Source organism: Megalops cyprinoides, chromosome 16 (assembly GCF_013368585.1).
Source record: "Megalops cyprinoides isolate fMegCyp1 chromosome 16, fMegCyp1.pri, whole genome shotgun sequence".
In the NCBI taxonomy this organism is placed as follows: domain Eukaryota; kingdom Metazoa; phylum Chordata; class Actinopteri; order Elopiformes; family Megalopidae; genus Megalops; species Megalops cyprinoides.
In genome coordinates this window covers 21,010,240-21,027,607 of record NC_050598.1, presented here as the reverse complement: position 1 = coordinate 21,027,607, position 17,368 = coordinate 21,010,240, and the positions used below count along the sequence as shown (strand labels likewise).

Genomic DNA, 17,368 nt, shown 5'->3' with positions numbered 1-17,368 from the left:
CAACCTATCGGTTACGAGCCTGTTCCTTACCATCATGCTAATGGCAGTGTGCAGCCCTCTGTGGTCCCTGTTCTCTGGAATATAAAATATTTCCCCCTTCTGCCTTCAATAAGGCATAATTTATTATTAGCTACTTAACTTTCTAGGTAGTCTTTCTGGAAGTTACCTAAGATGTTAATAATTATGAAAATATTTCTATTGCTTTCGAAATGGGAGCTTAAAAAGTATGCCAGTGCTTTACGCCGGCTACACTCGTCGTACCAATCTCAGGTTTTGTTTGTTGCTTGTTTCCTTAATCAAAAGAGAATCACGTCTGAAAGAGTCATAACAAAGCCAGGCTGTAGAAACTTGCCTCCATTTTTCAGCGCGCAATCGGTGGGACCGCGCTTAACCAATCGGTGTGAAGAACGCATTTCATGACGTACGAGAAAAACGCCCTCAATTCTTTCAAAAAGGAGGAAAACGAAAGGAGAGAGAGCGTTTCGAAATTTCGGGACAAGGTGTACGAGAAAGAAACCATGACCAACCAACTTTGCAAGCTGTTTGTCGGTGGACTGAACGTACAGACCACGAACGATGGCCTTCGTTCGCATTTTGAGCAGTACGGCCAGCTCACCGACTGCGTGGTGGTTCAGAATCAACAGCTACAGCGGTCCCGCTGCTTCGGCTTTGTGACCTACTCGACTGCGGAGGAGGCCGATGCAGCAATGGCCGCCAGGCCACATGTTGTAGACGGCAACAACGTGGAAGTGAAAAGAGCCGTGGCGCGGGAAGATGCCGGGAAGCCAGAGGCCCTCGCCAAGGTGAAGAAAATATTCATCGGTGGCTTAAAAGATGATGTGGAGGACGAGCACCTCCGTGAGTATTTCTCCCAGTTTGGCGCGATCGAGAAGGCCGAAGTCATTAGCGACAAGCAGACCGGCAAGAAGCGTGGATTCGGCTTTGTGTACTTTGATGATAACGACTCGGCAGACAAAGCGGTGGTGCTGAAATTTCACACGATCAATGGACACAAGGTAGAGGTAAAGAAAGCCCTCACTAAGCAAGAAATGCAGTCTGCAGGTGGCCGAGGTGGCAGGGGGAGAGGCGGCCGAGGAATGGGAAGGTCTCAAAATGGCTACGGCGGGGGAAGAGGTGGTTACAATAGCTATGGAGGCGGCTATGGCGGCTACGGGGGTAATGATGGCGGATACGGTGGCGGCTACGGGAGTGGCGGAGGCTACGGTGGAGGTTATGGAGGAAGCGGCAGCTATGGAGCAGGGTACGGCGATGGCTACGGTGGCGGAAATGGCTACAATGACTTTGGCAGCGGATACGGCCAACAGTCATCTGGCTATGGGCCCATGAAAGGAGGCAGCAGCTACTCGAGTCGAAGCAGTGGCCCTTACTCCCGAGGGGGCGGAGGAGGCTACAGCAGGGGAGGCTACGGAGGGTCCTACTAAGCCGGCTGTCTGAGAGACTGCGCCGGGCGGCCGTTTAGTCTCTCATCCGCCAGTTATAGCCATTTCTTTGGACATCAAACAGAACTCAAAACAGTCAAGTTATTAGCTACTGCTGAGACACCTGGCAGAATAGCGGACACTGAAACCTAATCCAAAACGAAGACCTCAAGTGATCCTAACAGGTAGGAAGACCCACACCCAGAAAACCTGACTCGCACGACCAGCTCTTACCATAGGACATGTCCGATTGCAAGAATGATGAGCTAGCTGCTCATTTCTTTGTCGTGACGCTGTTCCCAGTGTGAGACCAGCCTTTTTCTTTTAAATTTTTTTTTGTAATGTACACAGACGTTTGAGTAGCAGAGGTCTTATGTCGACTGTTTTAGTTTTGTTTGTGTAACTGATTTATTTGCTTTTATCTGTATTTACGCAGTTTAATCTGAATTTCATGTTCCCCTCGCGCAGCTTTGAAATGCAGTGCAACAATGTAAGGGGGTGTGAAGCATGAAGTAGTTTTGGATTTTGTTATGACGGGCAGGTTCAGCTATACGATCTGTTTATGGGGAAAGTAAAGTTTGTAACAAGTTTGCAACTTCATTGTAATATTGTTCACTGCAGTCGATGCATGTAAATTCAGAAAAGGCATGGAATAGGAGGGCGATCATAACTTTTGGCCAGGGTTTCTGCGTCGGAAAGTTGTCCCCTCTCTAGTAGCGGCTAAAAGTTTATTACTACGTTTTCAAGCAACATGCTTCCCATGTACATTGTCATTGTGCAGTTACACCATCCTAGCATTGTTAAACATTGATATGCAATTGTATGTTCCTTTTTAAATAAAAAAAAAAAGTCAAAGCAGAATTCAGGTTATGTTACTTTATGACTGTTTACAAGTCACATGTCCCACAGGTATAACTTACTTCCAGGCATGCAAAATTGTTTCCATATGGTAACTTTTTGAACAGAAAATTCCATATTGAGCTAGTTTGAATTCTGATTTACACCAGGGGTGTTTAATGTTTAATATGTTGGACATAATTTTATGAGCTATTTACTGCTCCGGAGCAGTGTATATATGTATGCGTATGCATTTATCATGTAAATTTAAGATTATTGTATTTGGAACAAAATATTTGTCAATCCACGAGGTAGTCAGTTTGATCGGTGTTCGCTTATGAAAAAGTTTTTCCCATGTTTTCATGGAGCTTCTCGGGTCGCTGAGACTTACCTGAAAGTGAACGCTAATCGCTGCAGCGAGTCATGATTTACACAGAACTGGAGTTTTATACAGTTGTAGGGGGATGGGGAGGTTTGAGTGTGGTTTTAGATCTGAGCTGTGGAATGTGGAAACGTCAATTTGAGTACATATCCCTAGTTCATTGGTGGCAAATGGAATCCCTCCATTTGGGACATCTGCAAACACCCCAAAATTGCTACAGAGCAGGCTTCCCGTGTTTGCTTTGAGATTACTATTTCATTCTTAAATTTGTTCTGGAAAATCTGTTTGGACTGCCAGCCCTTGGCATGTTCAGTTACTGGTATACACACCATGAATGGATATTTTTTGAACTAACATTGGATTTAGTTCTGTGTGAAAAATGGAACCTGGCTTTTTTTGTTCTAGACAACTGCTTGGATTACTGGGGGCTCACGTTTATTTCTGATTCCTACATTTAGGTGATCTTACTGTAATCCTGGTACCTCAAAATAGGTGTAGCAGTTTGTATACAGGGACCCTGTTCAGTACCTGGGGTCGAGGTTGTGATAGGACTGAAATATCTCATTAGGAGCACATCCTGCAAAACTAGGTATGTAAATCAATCTGTCTCCACCTACACATTAGTTACAAGCATTTCTGTATCTGGATTTTGATTTGTGGTTGATAAGTATCAATGTATGTTAACTCAAGTTCAGTGCATTCTTAGATTTTTGTACTCACCATGAAATCAGTTTTACATTTATATTCAAAAGGACTTTAAATAGGTCCCTGTTAACTGGTCCTAAATATGGATGTACTGTACTTTGCTGTAAATGCTTGCAAAATCCCACTTCCAGTGTAAAAAGCATTTATTTGTGATCTGGCAAAATGAGTTGTCTTGTGCCAGACTAACAAGGATGCATACCCCTCCCCTGCAACAAAGTATCTCCAAACTTTTTTTTCCCCCCATCTCCAGGGAGCCACAGTTGCCTGTACTGGCCTCCCTCCCTATCACTGTGGGTTTCCACTGGCTATAATGGTCCAGAGAGGAGGACCTCCCAACAGCCATACAGGTTGGTAAAACTCATTTTTAAGCAGCATTTGCTATTCAGTTTAAGAAATTGTACTGACATCAATGTTATGAGGTTTTTTTTAGCACCCAGATTAAGATGCCATGTTTTAATTACCACATTTTTAGGAGGGGGCAATTATTTGACTGTTTATCCATTAGAAGGTGGTGCTGTTAAACATTGCCTTGAATAAGCTTGATTTCATTGGCTATTTTTTTTTCTTTCAGGGATCTGCATGTATAGGTTCCAACCTCTCCTGTAATGGAACTCTGAACAGCAGTCTGGGAACGGTCGTCATTGTTGGGAAAAGGGTATTTGGGGAAAAAAAGATGAATTCAAACCGGCATGTCTCCTATGAGAATTTCATTGAACTAATTTTTCCACTTAATCTCATTGTAATGTCAATAACTGAGACAGTTGGTATTAAACACAAACAAGTGTTATATAAGCAGACTTCAAAATATAGGATATAGTCTTTAAACAGCGGTGATTGCATGCCTTTGAATGACAATGCAGTTATATGTACACATACATAGACTTTCTGGTAAAACTGAATCCTGATCAGTTATTTAATGTTATTTCAACCCCTTAATATATCAACATTTCTGTCCCTTAGCATATCCATTTTTTTTAACTTTGGAAAAACCTATTGCAGGCTACAGCAGTTGTATGTTTTGTTTTAAATAAAAACAAAATGCCAGTTCATTAATGAAGTGCTGTTTGACTGGATGGATGATCAGAAGTTGCACATCTTACCCTTAGGACTGTTTATACAGAACATTAAGTAATGTAACCTGAGTCTAGAGTTATTGGAACATTGCATTCTTGTTTGTTGGTGAATTAAGTGACTTTTGTAAGATAATTTCATCTTAAATTAGAAATGCCTGTTAATATCTGGTTGTTTTAACTCTCTGAACCTAAAACAAATTGGAACAATTAAGCTGGAGATGGCCACCCCAGCTTCAAGGGTGATGAATACTGCTACCCTGGAGTGTGAAGTCCCAATTCAAAACGGAAGTTCCAGTGAACACGTGTTGGCAGAACATGGTTAAAATAAATTTGATTAAAAGCATTGCTGATTCTGGTCATTGCTGATGAATATATCTCGTATTCATAAAACTATGATGTTGGTGAAAATGTTATGATAGAATTTAACATTTTGTGTTGAAATGCAATAACATCTTGAATTCTGTGCAGAATGTTTGTGTAATTAAAAACTAAATATTGACAAGTCTGTAGCTGTAATATCGGCAAAAATACAGGTGTTCCAAGAAGTATATGTACAAAATCAAAGGGTTGGCATTGAATTCATGACATCTGGCCTTTTGCATGTCATTTGTTTTGAGCCAGAATAGTGAAATGGCAAATTACAAATGATTACTAGTTAACGTCATCTTTGCTACCCATAAGATAAAGTGTGACAACTTCTAACTGTGCTGTAGATGAATACTGAGGATGTCCCTAAACAGTATATCCCTGACCATTGTCAACGGAAATGTCATGTTTAAGATCGTCATCATAAGATAAACATCTTTCCCAAAATTAGCCTGTTGTGTTTGATTCAGTATTAACACTAGGGACTCTTGAATTTCTTTATTTTAGTTTCCCATGAAAATGAATTTTTAATGCAACAAGCTAGCCCAAGGGGCACAAACTAATCTTTGTATGAAGATGTCTAAAATCTGTCATAACTGACTTTCTTGCTTTTCTACATGGTGCTGCAAAGGCAAAGTAAACAACAAAAGGTCATTATAGAGGCTTTGCAGTATTATTTGCAAATGTTGTTCTTGTTCATTAAGTATATTGGTATAAAGCTGTATAAGGAATTTACTGCTCATTGATTGTTTTTATTTGAATTTCAGGTACAAATGGCAGAATGTACAGGTTCAATGCTTGTGAAGTGCAACTGCAGTGGATCTTTCTGCTTTCTAGTCACATTCATTTTCACAGCCACAAAAGCATTGAATACCTGATAGCTCACTTACACTGGCAGGTCTCCTTTAGTTGTAAGCGTCTTTGTGTGAAAAGTTTTCAAAAACTATACACATATATTACTATATGTTTGCATTCATTAGAATCTGCCTGCCGTAACTATTTGTTATCGAATTCAAATCCTGTGGGTCAAAACTACTGGAGAAATAAATCAAACTCGTGTAGCCAGGATAGTAACTGTCATAGCATCGATTGCCAGTGCATGTGATTTCTTCCCCTTTGTATTATGCACTTTATATTCTCATCTGGCGTAACATCGTTTGCGGAGCGCAAACATGTCTTTCACTGATTCTCTAAAATGGTGGTTCTCAAAGTTTAGGTGATAGTCTCTCTAGGGAGCTTGCATTGGATGGAGGGCCACAAAGGCTATAATAGTTCTTATTAAACTAAATTTAGTCCAAAAACCAATTCAATTCTGTTGTATAGGGTGCTTTATAAGAGTTACTCGCAAAGCAGCTAAAATATCCTGGGCCTGAGGTGACAGTGTCAAGGGAAATACTTCCTAACTTTAAAGGGACAAATGGTCAAAGGGAGAGTCTATCTGTCTCTCCAGCACCAGCCAGTCCAATTAGGTTCAGTGCAATGGGAGAATATTTTAGATCCATGGGGTAAGGGAAAAAAGTCTGAAGGGGTGTAAGAAAAATCTGGACAGTTTTTGATTTAGTAAGGCACATACAGACACACAGTAATGACAGAATATCAGAAACATCACTGGTAAAGTAATGGCAAGAGAGACTGGGAAGAGCAAAGTAAGGATGAATCTGATCAGTGAGAGCTGGCTGGATGGGTTAATGGTCAGTTAGGGGAGCAGATGTGGCTTGTGAATTGAGCCAGGGGAAAGGGAGGACAAGGGGATGGTCAGCTCAGTGAGACTGGTTGGCTGATTCAGGTAGCCTACCAGTCAGGCAAGTGAGACTCCAAAAGCATACATTTTTCTATACATTCAGAATGTAAAATTTAGTCAGGACCAAAAGAAGAAGAGACTCTTAAAACTACTGTTTTGTGAAAGTGAAGCTTTAAGGCACTTCACTAGCTACATGCAATGTAGCCAAGTATTAAACTTGATTTAAACTGACCTTAATAATATCACATGACCCTTCCCCATGCCGACTCCTGGGGGAGGTTTTGTTGCCCTATTTAATAAGGGCCTTAACATGTCACATCATCTTGACCATTTTAAACTTTGCAACATTAAAGATAACATGTTAAAGAATACGTTTCTGCAGATATCTCAGTTTCGAGCAGATGGTAGAATTTCAAGAATTTAGAGGCTGTAGCACGAATATTCTACTCTTCCGATATGCACTAAGGATTGGTAGATGAATTCAGATTTGAACTGCAATAATAAAAAAAATCTATGAAGCCAGTGCGTCGCCAGACACTTTCTAGTTACAAGGCGCTGGTGATTCTAATCTAAAGGGATGGACTTCGGGGGCCGGATTTTGGTGATGCCTTGCTCCTCGTTGGAAACGCACGCATACGTATTAGAACGTCCCAGGATCCGATTCTTTACACGTCTTTTAAAAGCTGTTGTCTTCCATAAGATCTAAGACAATTACACACCCCAAATCCTAACCCTCTACCGTTTAGTTCCTACAATAAAGCTCCATCATCTCAAAAATCTGGCGCTGAACAAAGCAACAGAATGAGTTTTCTATCATTTTAAAAGGAGCGCATGAATAACGGGTGGGACTGAACTGAACCAATCAGCATGGAATACGCATTTCATGACGTACGAGAAAAACGCCCTCAATTCTTTCAAAAAGGAAGGAAGAGACGGCATCTCGAATTAGAGGGAAAAGATTACTCCATCAAAAAACATGACCAACCAACTCTGCAAGCTGTTTGTCGGTGGACTGAACGTACAGACCACAAACGATGGCCTTCGTTCGCATTTTGAGCAGTACGGCCAGCTCACCGACTGCGTGGTGGTTCAGAATCAACAGCTACAGCGGTCCCGCTGCTTCGGCTTTGTGACCTACTCGACTGCGGAGGAGGCCGATGCAGCAATGGCCGCCAGGCCACATGTTGTAGACGGCAACAACGTGGAAGTGAAAAGAGCCGTGGCGCGGGAAGATGCCGGGAAGCCAGAGGCCCTCGCCAAGGTGAAGAAAATATTCGTCGGTGGTTTAAAAGATGATGTGGAGGACGAGCACCTCCGTGAGTATTTCTCCCAGTTTGGCGCGATCGAGAAGGCCGAAGTCATTAGCGACAAGCAGACCGGCAAGAAGCGTGGATTCGGCTTTGTGTACTTTGATGATAACGACTCGGCAGACAAAGCGGTGGTGCTGAAATTTCACACGATCAATGGACACAAGGTAGAGGTAAAGAAAGCCCTCACTAAGCAAGAAATGCAGTCTGCAGGTGGCCGAGGTGGCAGGGGGAGAGGCGGCCGAGGAATGGGAAGGTCTCAAAATGGCTACGGTGGCGGAAGAGGTGGTTACAATAGCTATGGAGGCGGCTATGGCGGCGGTGATGGAGGGTATGGCGGCGGATACGGTGGCGGCTACGGAAGCCAAGGTGGTTATGGAGGGGGATACGGAGACCAGATGGGGGGTGGCTATGGTAATGGCTACAATGACTTTGGAGATGACTACGGCCAACAGTCATCTGGCTATGGAGCAATGAAAGGAGGAAATTACTCCGGCAGAAGCGGCGCACCATACTCCCGTGGAGGAAGCGGTGGCTACGGAAGGGGTGGCTATGGAGGCTATTAAAACGGTGCACCCAATTGATTGAAATGTCCACATACCTTATTTTGGACTTTAGGGACCTTGTAGAATTGTAGAACTGATCAGAAATCTTTTTAGGGGCCAGGGGGTGCTCATACGCGTGGACTATTGCTACAGTTAGCAATTCAACATTGCAACCCCCACCACTTTCTCTAACCCTCCTCTCCGCCAATGAGGAAACGGCGCCTGTTCATTGGACATGTGTGTAGTTTAACTTTCCGTAATGTCATGGAGATGTATTTCAGTTTAAATATTTTAGCGATGTTTTGTATTTTTAAATAACGGCTGCACAGAAATGAGCAAAACAATATTCACTACTCCCATGCTAACTATTCAGTCCTCTGTTGCTTTAGCTAGCTACACGAAACTCAGGGGTATTGAAGTGTTAAAGGCAGTTCAGCGTATGTTAGTTTGTGAAAGCGGTTAAGTTATTGTGAAAGAGGAATGATATTTCAGAACTGTCTGTTTCCTTTTTATAATTTAAATGTGACGTTTCATTGATACTATTTTTTTCTTCCAAGACCGTTGCTGTTCATACTGTGCGAATCAATGCAGTTCTGTGGAATGTTTTAGTCCTGAATTTTAATTGAATCTTGACCACACTTATTTTGCTTGTAATAAACTTTTTAATGTTTGACAACATTGCCGTTCTTGATTCCTTCATTGAGTTTTAAAGTTCACATCTGCAGTCTAGACACAATCACTGACATCTAGATCGGTTTCCTGGTCCTGGAGACCAGCTGTGTATGTGCTGAAGGTGTGATTGAGCTGAACACTTTAAGGTCTGAGTAATGCAAGTTAAACTCTCTCATGTACACTTAAGTGGATGCTTTATTCTGAAGAATCAATCTTCAGCTGCACAGTAATGCTCCTCATGTCTCATTTTATCAGCTGTTTTATACCAGCTGTTTATGGTGCCATTTTTCTAGAGTGGGAACAAACTGATCATATTCTGCTTAATGCAGTGGCCTGCACCTGATCGAAGTAAAACAATGACAGCCGTTTCTCGGCTTGTCACTAGTAATACTGTACCTGTCATTGAAGATCTGTATTCTCATGATTTTCTTTTATTCTAAGCACATGTTCACAGAGAAGGTTCAATTGCATATCAAACAGGGCTGCTTGAAACAGAAAATCATTCATATGTAGACTATATTTTTAAATAGCCAGACATGACAACCAAGCTAATAAGTCATCGTTTGTTACTGTCATGCAATGCAACCAAAGCCACACATGACCATGGACAAAAGGCAATGGGGATGACAGGACACATTGCATAAAAATTAGCAAAATGCACTAGAAAGGTAATTCTATAGGTTCTGTAGCATGCAGTCCCTCTACCTCATATTTAGGCACATAATGCAACTTCGAGAAGCAAAGGCTCTTTTAAAGGGTTTATTTAATCTCCAACCTGCCCTTGTGTGTTTTAGATTAGATTCAACTTTTTTGTCATTACACATGTAACAAGTACAAGGCAATGAAATGCAGTTAGCATCTAACCAGAAGTGCAGTAAGCAGCAAGTGCAGAGGATATATTAGTTATATGTATGTACAATATATCACTGCTATGGACATTTTTGTACAGATGGATATGTACAATGTGATATGTACATTATGAGGTCAGTAGTTATGGACATTTACAGATAGATATATACAGTGTATATAATATATACTATGATGTTTACAGTTGTATAATATATACAATGGTTCTGGATTAATCATTACAAATAACAGACTGATGGTATGTGCAGTTGCTCTAAATGGGTCAAAGAATAGTGCAGTATAAGCATTTTAAGTAGCTGTTGATGCAAAATGTCATTTTTAAAAACAATGTAAGTTGTAAAGTAACTAAGTGATATACCCATTTTGCATGATATAACTTGACCTATATTTCCCCCTTGCTCTTCCAACTGCAGTAAGATTTAGAAATTTTCAATTCTCTAAGCAAGCATTTGCAAACTAGATTTTGGTGACGACTGCCCGTTAATAGGTAATGTTCTTAAAATATTGGTATCGAGATGTCCGCACCATTGTGAACAGACGTATGTACTTATACCCCAAATGTCAGTATCAGATCACAAACCAAATATTGTTGAACTGCCTTGTCCCACTCTGGCGGCACTGGAGTTTAGCCGTAGTTGTCATGGATATCCGCACGAATAGCTTGTGAAAGCAAGTTTAAACCAATGATTTGTTAAAACGACACCACTGGGCGTCTAAAAGTTACAGACACGCCTCCCAACCGCCATTTCTTATCCTTTGGTATTTATTTTCCGCCGCCATTTCGAGCTGCATTATAAGCGGGTGCTTGCGTGATCGAGGTAGTTAGAAACCGAGTAAGGCAACAAGTCAGAAAATTGAAATGGAAAATCAGCTCTGCAAGCTTTTTGTCGGTGGGTTGAATGTGCAGACCACCGATGAAGGTCTCCGTAAACATTTTGAGCAGTATGGTGAGTTGACTGATTGCGTTGTCGTTCAAAACCAGCAGCTCAAGCGGTCTCGTTGTTTCGGCTTTGTGACCTACTCGACTGCGGAGGAGGCTGATGCGGCAATGGCTGCCAGGCCACATGTTTTGGACGGCAATAACGTGGAGCTGAAGAGAGCAGTGGCCAGGGAAGATGCGGGAAAACCAGAGGCACTTGCCAAGGTGAAGAAAATCTTCATTGGGGGGCTGAAAGAAGATGTAGAGAACGAGCACCTCAACGAATATTTCTCCCAGTTTGGTGCGATCGAGAAGGCCGAAGTCATTAGCGACAAGCAGACCGGCAAGAAGCGTGGATTCGGCTTTGTGTACTTTGAAGACAACGATTCGGCCGACAAAGCGGTGGTGCTGAAATTTCACACCATTAACGGACACAAAGTGGAGGTGAAGAAAGCGCTCACCAAGCAGGAGATGCAGTCTGCAGGAGGCCGAGGTGGCAGGGGGAGAGGCGGCCGAGGAATGGGAAGGTCTCAAAATGGCTACGGTGGGGGAAGAGGAGGTGGTTATAACAGCTATGGCGGCGGCTATGGTGGCAATGATGGCGGCTACGGTGGAGGCTACGGCGGTGGCTATGGCGGTGGTTACGGAGGAGGCTATGGTGACCAAATGGGCGGCTACGGCGGAGGGAACGGCTACAATGACTTTGGAAGCGGGTATGGCCAGCAGTCCTCTGGCTATGGTCCAATGAAAGGTAATTACTCGGGCAGAAGCAGCGCGCCTTACTCCCGAGGCGGTGGTGGTTACGGCAGGGGGGGTTATGGAGGCTCATATTAAGGACCCCGATCAGTCCCACACAGAGAGCAGCTCCATCCCCTAGCCAAATGCAAACCTCCGACCACACTGATTTCCCGCTTAGAGTTTAGAATACCGGAGCCGTCCTATTTCGGCACGGGAATGACTGGAACACTGTGAACCCCAACACGTGGTTCAGACAGGAGACCCCCCCTACAAACCCAGGCTGGTCCATACAGGTAGGGAATTCCTTACCAACAAGCCTGACCATACAGTGGCCACCTCCATATAGCAATCCTCAACTACAGAGCTCTAGGAGGGCAGATGTCGCCGTTCGTCATTTCCAAATAAACTAGGCCGCATTCTCAACAAGGTTTAGGACTACTCATCTGGATTCTTATTTTGTTTTAATTTTGAAGGGTGGGGGACTTTACATGTTGCAGTTTACTGTATTCTTCCCTAACGTATTGTCTTTACGGAATTCAGTTAAGATTAGATATTTGCTTGTTAGTGTAGGTCTGCTAATTTTTGGTTCAGTTAATGTATTTTGTAACTTAATTGCTTTTTCTTTTAAATATCTGTATCTAAGTTTATCAAGTGTGTTTCCTGGGACCCCATGTTTCTTTCAGTAGCCAAGTAGTCAATTGCAGTGAACTTGATTTAGTCCTTAGTTCTGCCTTTAATTAGGTAGCAACTAGTTTTGTGATAACTGGAGCTATCTATTGGAAAGTAATCGTATTACTACTTACCCCAGCACAATACCAAAGTATTTACTGAAATGATTGATGCCTGTAGTTGTATTTGGTCAAAATGGAAAAATTATGACGCAGCATATATAAGGACTAGGTCACACTTCTCAAAGTATTTTAGGTTCACTGCCGTTGTTACTAAACCAGAGAAATTAAACAAATCCGTTATAGTGCTTGACCTGTGGTTGACTCCCAAATAGTGTGAATGTTAAATAGTTAAGTAGTTAACGTTACTATGAACATTGTTATAGTTGTTACAGTGAAATGTTTCTCAGCTATCCAGGGTTCAGAAGACAGATTTTTAATCTGAGCTCTTCAAGTTTTTCTATTTTTCCAGTAAAATCATTAAAAACAAAGGACTCCAGCACCATTAAGAAAACTGATCATTATACACATGTCTCATTGTATTCCTGGTACACAGATTAACCTCTTAATATTGTTTATTTCAAATACCGGTAAACTGTATGTATTTCCATTTAAATAAAACTTTTTACTCTATAGAAGTTATTTTTATTTGAGGAAATGAGCCTTATGGGGTGCTTTGAGTTAATAAACAAGTCTTTTCAGTGTAAAGTGTTTATGCATTCTACTCTTTAGAATAAAAGATAACATGCAGAGCACACCTGGTATCAGGGTTTGTGCTTCATGCACCTGTCTTGGTCTTTTGGCTCTTGTTCTGTGTTTAACATTATTTCATTTATTCGTATGGGATTTGAATAATCCGTTCAACCCAGAGGAAGTATGTACGTTTTGTGAGTAGTTGTGTAAATATTTCGGCTCTACTCATCGGATTTGTATCAAACGTGAAAAGGGTATATTCTATCTCTACAGTATCAAAGGAAGCATATGTACTGTTTTTGACTTACTAAATAAATGTTAGAGCTCTGTTCCAGTACTTTTAGTGTACAAAAAGCTGGATCTATACCTTAGCTGTGTCCTGTGCATCATGGGAATCTCCAGGGGTACTCCAGAGCTGTAGAAACCCAGCTGAAAATCCATAGGATATGCGCCTCAGGTTTGTAGCAAAACTTTATACACAAGAACTTACATTAAAGTATCACCAACTTGATACAAATCCTGTTAGAAGGGTAATGCTGCGTAGTTTAGTGACTATTTTCCAAGTTGATGTAATAAATGCATGCAACTGAGTTTTTAATACGTTGACTAATTTCTATAAATAGGTAAGTTAATTTTTTTCATAAAATAGATTTAAATTGCATAACCTTTCACTCTGTAAATCAACTTGAAGACACTAATGTGAGTGATCGTAGCTCAGCAGTTGAAGTCATCAGTTAAATGTGTGAACCTTTATTCTCTGAGCCTAGATGTGATTGATTTTCAGAAATGTTTTATAACCCATATTCCAGACAGTTTTCAGTTTTAAGAAGGTCATACCGGAGTGTGGGGCTTAGAGTTCCTGTTTACTTGATGATTTAGCTCCAGATTTTAATGCCACCAAATACAAGGAGAACAGCGTTTATAAGCAAGGTTTGTGACTTCAGTTATTTATCCTACACTTTCACTTTCTCCCCCTTCCCTCATCAAAATGGTGTTTTGCTTTTGGGTGTTTTATACTTGGCATTACATTTAGAGTATGAAGCTTGGAGTAGTGCTGCCCATTTTATACATGTAGCCTCTGCTTTAAAATTGAATTCAGTTTTGCATATACACATTTTAGCTTGTTTTTCATGGACTGAGGAGCAGGAGGTCTATGTGGATTGAACTGAGACAATTGGTTCAGTTTGCTTCAGAAAAAAACAGCTGTGCACATCAAGCTGGACAGGGGTTCATCTTGCATTTTGCGTTCCTCCCATCACAAATCAACTGATTCTATATATTGCCTCGTCTTCACCTAGTGTGCAAAGATGACTGACTTGTGGCAGTAATTGCAGCTAAATTACCCAGCATGGACGTGTAAATGGCAATATACAGATTTGGACTTCTTCCAAAAAGGCATTCTGGTGGGACTAGTTTTAGGTTAGAGAAGACCAGGCATTACAATAGATGGACAGTTGCTATGTAAGCAGTGGCATGAGTGAGACATGTCTGACGTTTTTTAAAGCTGTCCCTCTCTCTTTCCCTCCCCAGAATTCACAAAGCAGATGGATTTTAACAAATTCTTACTTTTAAGACCTGTCTGATGGAGCATCTGCTGACAAGACATAAACCCTGATTGACCACAGTCAAAGAAGACAATGGGTGCCATAGCATCATCATGCACAAGGTGAGCAGGAAAGATGTTTTCCATTCACTCAAGAAAAAATGGTAAAAAAAAAAAAAAAACATCCATCAGAAATGGACGTAAGACCTTTTTCTTGCATTATGTGTGCACTCAAGATTTGTATATAATATAAATTTGCTTCCAAGTGTGTGTGTGTAATGCTTTCTTTACATAATGGATATTGGTGTTTTGGAGGTGCACATATTTTAAGTGAACATTTGCAATTAAATTGAAGTGGAACAATTTTTCTTTTACAGAAGCAGCAAGCTCTGCTGTAGTGATTTTTTTGCTTGTCACTAGCACAAATCTGTTGGTTAAGCTGTGTCTTTGTTTCACATAAAAGTGCATTTTATGTGTTATAGGATGTGTAAGTATTAACTCAAGAACACATACTGCACATTGTGCGCAAAGTCCATGAGAACAGCACTGGTGTGGGTGTAAATTCAATCCGGGATTGGACATTTAAAACTTGAAGCAGCGGCTTTGTAATTACCTCTTTGGAGGTCTTTCACCTCATTGTGTTCACGTCCCGTCCAAGGGTTATCGGAGACCGTTAAATTATCAGGACGAAATGGCCATGAAGCAGGGTATATTCTCGAGCAAAATGTGCGCATGTTTGGATTGATGCTATTTTGCACAGTTTTACAAAACTCGTTTTAATGTGTTTACATAACTGTGTGAGGTTAGGTTATCAATATTTTCAGATGTCCTAGCGAGTTTCCAGTCTGCATGTCAGTGGTTGGTGCTCGAAGTTAGGTGAATGGTGGAGGTCTTATTTTTGAACTGCTTTAACTTTTAAAGTTGCATTTTACAATCGAAGATGGGGAAACGGGAGAAATCGTATTGGACAAATCGAATTTACTTCGAGGCCAACACGACCTTGCCATACCGTCAACGTTGTTTTTTTGTGTGCATTAAAAATAAAGCTTAAGTACAGTTGCCAGGTATTCATTTCGGTTTTTAGTAATCCACTTGTGGTTTTTAGTAATCCACTTTAGCCTGATGATGGATATTAATTCCTGTTCAAATTTGCAGTAGCTTTTATTTAAAAGACGCATACAGAGTTCAGTTACATGCCGCATTTCAAAATGGTCGACAAAACATATCCCAGCTATATCCCGATCCGCCATTATCCGCAGTAAGCCGTACATCATGTTTGCAATGTCAGTCAGAAACGGTCACGAGCAGCAGGCGTGAGCATGAGGCAGCGCTGGCGATTGCATCATTCGGGTCCGGAAATGGCGGAAGAACCATGAGCGCTCCGATCTGCCGCAAAATCGGTATGTGCGAACGCGCTGCCTGTTGTGGCAGTCTGTAGGCTTATCCAAGGTTTTACAACGCGGAATGTACGATTTACGAACAAAACGAAAGCCGCAATGACCGTGGAATACACAGTGGTGTAATTGAAATAGACTGGACACTGCCTGTCTGCTGTTGACACTTAAATGCGTTCGAAGCGAACGTGTTGGATTTCGGGCACTTTTTTCTGAGGTACTGTCGATAGGGAACCATCAGTTCAGCCCCATACGACGTGGTTCGCTAACGCTCAATAGGAAGAATCACTTGGACTAAATCTAGAAAATAACAGCATTTGAAAGTGTGTGAAATACTGAATATGGGCAGCCTTTCATTTCATTTGGTAAAAAATAACTAACGTAGGCAACTGTAAAAAAGCCGTCCCAGGGGATACAACACATATTTATATGTTCTTTTAGATGAAAAGCTAAAGGGAGACGGAATAATAGAATTTCGTCTGGTTAAGTTTCCCTCCCAGTTAGCTCCACAAGGGGGCGGTAAATGCATTGTTTATGGAAATACTATGCTCCCGAATTGTTGAGATGGTGATACTGGAGTCTTGCATGACACCGGATTTGTTTCTAAAATTATATGCTGTGAAACAGTCTTGATTACAAACACAGCTGGTGACACTATTGAATGTGCCAGTTTTCACTAGAAAGTGTTGCAATCGTGTGTGAAAATGATAGAGTTCGTACAGATGTTTACCTAAGATCTTTGTTTTCTCGACAGGGTCTGAGGGACCTGACTGTATCCAGTCCTCCTGCGTCAGCTCGGGTCAGGAGCAAATGACAACTGTCGCGGTGGAAAAGATGTCTTCTAGTGGGCCAGAGAGGAACTGGGACACAACATCCTATTCAAAGGGTGCAGAAAATCTGCAGTAGTTTTGTGATGTTGGTCTTCACAACAGAGCTGTCATTCTTTTTATAAAGGTTTTGTCAGCTGAATCTTGGTTTGTGGCTTCTTGTATTGTGAATATCAATAAACATTTTACACGAAAACCGTCCTTGTTGTATTATCTACACTTGCTATACAAAAACCATGTAATCATTATTTGAATTTACAACTCCTAGACAGGTACAGATATAATTGACAGAATAAGAGCTTTTGAATGTATTTTCAGACTTTTAAGACTTCAAAACGCGGTTGCTATCTAAGTAGAAATATTACATTTTCAAATAAATTAAAAAGGCTTTAGCAAGTAAAAATAAGTGGCGTCCTCACAAATGCAAGAATCCAGTATTATGAAGTACATTGTGTAACTTTCACATCAAATACAAGTACACATTGGAGCTGGCTGGGCTTTGCACATTAAGCAACCCAATGGCGTTATTTAGGCAGGTAGCTAGCTAGCTCACATTCTGGGTATGTAACTGCGCAGGCTGTACTAAAGCATATACCATAAGAGAGGGGGTTTGGGATTAGTTGCTTTGAAGAAAACTGCTATAATTTATAAA

The 17,368-nt window shown here is 41.3% G+C and overlaps 3 protein-coding genes and 1 long non-coding RNA gene across 4 annotated transcripts; all 4 read left to right on the top strand.

Moving 5' to 3' along the window:
* The first annotated feature begins 446 nt into the window (after positions 1 to 446).
* Positions 447 to 2,294, top strand: LOC118790822 (heterogeneous nuclear ribonucleoprotein A0-like). The gene has a single exon (XM_036547898.1). The coding sequence runs from the start codon at positions 519 to 521 to the stop codon at positions 1,440 to 1,442; it is 924 nt and encodes a 307-aa protein (XP_036403791.1). The 5' UTR covers positions 447 to 518; the 3' UTR covers positions 1,443 to 2,294.
* A 544-nt stretch (positions 2,295 to 2,838) lies between these two features.
* On the top strand, positions 2,839 to 4,410 carry LOC118790824. Its single transcript, XR_005005528.1, has 2 exons — positions 2,839 to 3,710; positions 3,935 to 4,410. It is a non-coding gene; the product is annotated as an uncharacterized LOC118790824 (long non-coding RNA).
* Positions 4,411 to 7,456: 3,046 nt separating this feature from the next.
* Positions 7,457 to 9,023, top strand: LOC118790884 (heterogeneous nuclear ribonucleoprotein A0-like). The gene has a single exon (XM_036548008.1). It carries the CDS (start codon positions 7,520 to 7,522, stop codon positions 8,414 to 8,416), a length of 897 nt encoding a protein of 298 aa, XP_036403901.1. The 5' UTR covers positions 7,457 to 7,519; the 3' UTR covers positions 8,417 to 9,023.
* Positions 9,024 to 10,726: 1,703 nt separating this feature from the next.
* Positions 10,727 to 16,914, top strand: LOC118791635 (heterogeneous nuclear ribonucleoprotein A0-like). The gene is made up of 3 exons (XM_036549073.1): positions 10,727 to 11,604; positions 14,483 to 14,618; positions 16,644 to 16,914. The coding sequence occupies exons 1-2, from the start codon at positions 10,794 to 10,796 to the stop codon at positions 14,533 to 14,535; spliced, it is 864 nt and encodes a 287-aa protein (XP_036404966.1). The 5' UTR covers positions 10,727 to 10,793; the 3' UTR covers positions 14,536 to 14,618; positions 16,644 to 16,914.
* The last annotated feature ends 454 nt before the right edge of the window (positions 16,915 to 17,368 follow it).

Coding starts and splice junctions, on each gene's coding strand:
- LOC118791635 (XM_036549073.1), top strand. CDS start 10,794: ATGGAAAATCAGCTCTGCAAGCTTTTTGTCGGTGGGTTGAATGTGCAG. Junction 11,605..14,482: donor TGGCTATGGTCCAATGAAAG/GTAATTACTCGG, acceptor TTCCCTCCCCAG/AATTCACAAAGCAGATGGAT.
- LOC118790884 (XM_036548008.1), top strand. CDS start 7,520: ATGACCAACCAACTCTGCAAGCTGTTTGTCGGTGGACTGAACGTACAG.
- LOC118790822 (XM_036547898.1), top strand. CDS start 519: ATGACCAACCAACTTTGCAAGCTGTTTGTCGGTGGACTGAACGTACAG.